We start from the raw sequence: 4103 nt of genomic DNA, 5'->3' as shown, positions 1-4103 counted from the left end.
TTTTTTTTTTTTTTTTTTTTTTTTTTTTAATCTGTATTGTATTTGGTCTCATATTCAACTTTCTGCAATTTCAGATGTTAGGCAACAGCTCAAAGTAGACTCATTATGTCTGCTTAAAGATATTATTTGATCCAAGTTTTTGTGTGGGAAAAACAAACCATGTTGCCTTCCCTGTGTTACATCAGTATGATGATCATATTCTTAGAGTATGTTTCACAAAAATTCTAATCCTCCTCCTTTGTGAGTTGGAGGATTCCTTGTTCCAAGTGTTAACTCATTTCTACTATCTGGAAAATAAATACTAGTATTAATCGAATGCAGCTGATGTGAAAACCCTTTGTTTTGAAGTTTAATATGACCATGATCAGCTTAATCCTGCGGCAGGTGTGTCATTTCAGAAGTAAAATTTCTCACAAAGACCTTGCTGGTCCTGTTAGAGAGATATCCTAGCATAAGTGTGTATATCTTTGGGTGGGGTTGCCTCACCAGGAGAGCAGAGATGGCACTGTCCCAAAAACACAGGAAGGTGCAGGGTGGATTTGGAGGGGTAGTTTGCTACAGTTGGAAAAGGATCGTGAGAACAAGTGTGCATGTTTGTCATTGTACCCATGCTTTACCCAGGTTTTTTTTTTAAATTTTATACTTGGTAGTGTGTACATATAAATAACACTCCAAGTTTTATGTGTCTGAATATTCCAAAAAGAGTTTATTTAAAGCAGCATTTTGTGCAAGCGCATGTATACAAGCACAGTGTGTTTGTGTTTGGCATGTGAGAGGGAGAGACTGTGTTTGGGACAATTGGGGTGGAGAGGAAATGGTGACACCCTGAGAGAGAAAGGGAGAAAAGAGTTTAGGTTGTGGCCCTCTGAAAGACTGAGAGACATAGAAACAAAGAGAGCGGGAGAACCTGGGAACTGGAGAGGAGAGCCTGGCTCAGGTTGCGTCCAACAAAGAGTTTGTCAGAGAGCAAAGGAGAGTGAGGGAGAAGGACTAAGACGATGGGCAGAATAAAACATTGAGGAGAGAAGGAAGGAAGGATTCGAGAAGAAGCCGATAAACAAGAAGCAGGAAATATTTGAACATAGGAACCCGTCAAGAGCGAAAGCTGGAGTAATCTGAGAGATGAGATGTACGAAAGCTGGGCACAAAACCTGATGGTGTCACATTTCTGTTGAGCAGGTATCCTGATTTTTATGGCGAGACTCCTTGTTTGTGTGTGTTTCTGTGCAGGAAAGAAAGTATCTGGTCATTTCAGTTTGTTTGGCTGACAGAGACCTTGGAAATGTTTGTGGGACATGGTTCATGTGGGATAATTTAAGAGAATGTTGACATTTTCTCTCTTTAGCTGTTAGTGTGCAAAGATGTTTCTACCAGGAGTTCAGTCTATTTAATCGAAAAGAAAATATAAAATTGGGGTGGGGGGGGAAGATTACTACGCCAATGAAAATAAATGAAGTAGACATACTCAGAAGGGCTAGATTTGTGTCAACAGAATCACTTTTAGCAGTTAATATTGGTTTGTATATTCATTCCCTTTATTTTTTAGATGAACTTTGATTTGATGAAATAATGAGCCAGGCAACATGTTGATTTAAATGTTTAAGTCAATAAGTGATCCGTCTCATCTGTGTGACTCGCATGTTTCGAGTAGTTCAGTGTATATTCATGTTAAATGATATGGTCCTTCTTGCAGAGTTTGCATTTAGAATAGAATAATAGAATAATGCAATTCTGTAATTATAATAGAAAGTGTATATTAGTTGAGGTCTTGCATGGTTTATCTGATGTAGCTTTTCTTTCTGTCTCCTAGTATTTATCCCAATGAAATTGTGCTTTCGCTCTACAGGACAACCTCAGTGTGTTTTTGCGTGGCTGTGAGGAGTTAGGACTGAAGGGCTCCCAGCTCTTTGACCCTGGAGACTTGCAGGACACATCAATACGCCCCACGGCCAAGTAAGACTCGACCACTTGAGTTATGTTCCACAGATAATATCTACCATTTGAACAAGTCGAGTCCTGCAGAGTTGACTGTGTAGATTTGACCATATATACTGTATGTAGAAAAGTTTAATGTGATGCTTTCCAGATGGTAAAACATAGATGCATGGATGACAAAAAAGAGCCTAAAAGTTAGTTGATGAATTTTAATCAGTTTGCTTAGTTTGTGAATGTCTTAGAATTTACTGTTTTTTGCGCTCTGTTGACACTGTTACTGTGGCACTATCTAAAGGTGACAGTTTTAAAATAAAACTTACTAATGTGAGCTTTAAATTATTTATAGCTTTGACATTTATTTACACAAGACTCTAACTTTTATCTCTCTACAAAACAGTGAGGGTGCTGTTCTTTCATAGTAAAGTGAAGCTTTGGTGAATGGAATTTTCCTAAATGTTTCTCTGCTTCAGAAGGTAAATATCTCCACATTTACCTTTGGAGATATTTTTCTCTGTTGTTATAGGACAGTTGTTTAAACTTTTTTTTTTTTAATTATTCTTATCACATTTAAATTGAGGTTTAAATTTTCAAACAAAAAAGACAAAAAAAAACTGTATTTCCTAAAATTCTTTGTTGGAAATGCTCTATATCACTAGATGGTGATGGTGAACACTTTTAGCCTGCTTGTCTCAAACACTGGTTGTGCATTTCTTTGTCTCACTTTGTCAGTAACCCGTCTGTCATTCTCTGCATCAGACAATCAAGCAGTTCACTGAAACACAAATAAGTAGACGGGAGTCAATGGAAGTTTGCATGAGCCTGTGCCAGTGAAGCAACAATGACATATCTGTGAGACACAATTGGTCTCTGTCCAAATAAAACACAAGGGTGTGCATCACACACTGAACTATGACTCCTACTTTGTTGCTTGGTAACAAAGCCAACTGCATCTAGCTTTTCATACTGTATATGTGTTTGTGTGAATATGTGGGTGTTTCACTGTCTTTGGCATGCACTGTCTGCTGGCTGTGTATTACCAAGTTTTCATTCACAGAAGGGTTTTAAAGGTGCTTTTGGAGATGGGGCAATGCATCTCTATTTTGTTTGCATCTCTGTTTATTTATTCTTGATTCAGCATGTGCACATATCTACAAGTATAATAATTTAGTTAATGTAAGAAAGGTCTAATATTGCCAATCAAGATTGTTAGATGAAGAGGGACATATAATTGTGTCATTAAATCTTTACCTCAGTTGCATTATCCATAAATATACTGATTATGGCTAAGTTAATGCCACTGGCAGTAATTATGGAAACCATTTAAAGCTTTCATCAAAAATAAATAAACATTAACTCATAAGCAGAAAGAATAATGTTACTATCATCACATAACATAGAGCTAATAGAGGGAAATGTCTTGGTAGTTATGTTTAACAAAAAAATATAGTGTAAATAATAAATTATGACTTTCAAAGCCAGATTATAAAATCTAATCACGTGAGAGAATTTTTTCAGAAATAACTAGCTAGCCAATTTGTAAAGGCGTTTTCAAATGTTTGTTTTCAGCCATAAGTTACTTTATATCAGTTTTTACAAATTTGATATTAAACTACTGTATATACCCATGCTTAATATACATTTGACATATGTAAGAGAAAAGAATAAGCAGCAATATCATTACTAGTTTATCTGTTTTTAGCCTTTACATTAAATACATTTTGTCATTTAAACGACAAAGACAAACATGCAGGAAAAAAATGTAAGACTATGAGAGCTGTTTACATTAGCTTGGGCCTCTTAATATGATCTAATACCTTGTGGAATGTGTATTTGTCCTTTGATTGTGAACTTACTAGCTAACAGCAGAGAAAGGGTACTTGTCTCCATGTTTATTTAGTCAACTGACAGAATGAGAGGATGATGAGGGAGGGGTTGCTGTTCATGCTCTCAAGCTCATTTCACCTTCTCCACCTTTATTTGTTTCTCATGTACCTGCTGCCATTCAAAGCCCAACTTTGAGTGTCACTTGCATGTTGAATGAGTTGGCCTAAGTTAAGCAGAGTCTCAGGATGTGTTGTGTGAAATATATATATATATGTATGTATGTATGTATGTATGTATGTATGTATGTATGTATGTATATGTGTGTGTATATGTATGTGTATATG

The 4103-nt window shown here is 36.2% G+C and overlaps 1 protein-coding gene across 10 annotated transcripts in view; it reads left to right on the top strand.

Annotated features, from left to right (window-relative positions):
* The window catches only part of LOC102208390 (LIM and calponin homology domains-containing protein 1), a 79665-nt gene that overhangs the window by 38950 nt on the left and 36612 nt on the right, over window positions 1-4103 (top strand). For all 10 annotated transcript variants that reach the window (XM_005726541.1, XM_005726536.2, XM_005726535.1 and 7 more), the window contains exon 4: window positions 1847-1953. In XM_005726541.1, the coding sequence (XP_005726598.1) occupies window positions 1847-1953 (107 nt within the window). The remainder of the gene's footprint in view (window positions 1-1846; window positions 1954-4103) is intronic.

Source organism: Pundamilia nyererei, unplaced genomic scaffold (genome assembly GCF_000239375.1).
Source record: "Pundamilia nyererei isolate P.nyererei 1_Seehausen unplaced genomic scaffold, PunNye1.0 scaffold00020, whole genome shotgun sequence".
NCBI lineage: Eukaryota > Metazoa > Chordata > Actinopteri > Cichliformes > Cichlidae > Pundamilia > Pundamilia nyererei.
The sequence above is the reverse complement of the archived record's forward strand: the minus strand, read 5'-3'. Positions and strand labels throughout refer to the sequence as shown.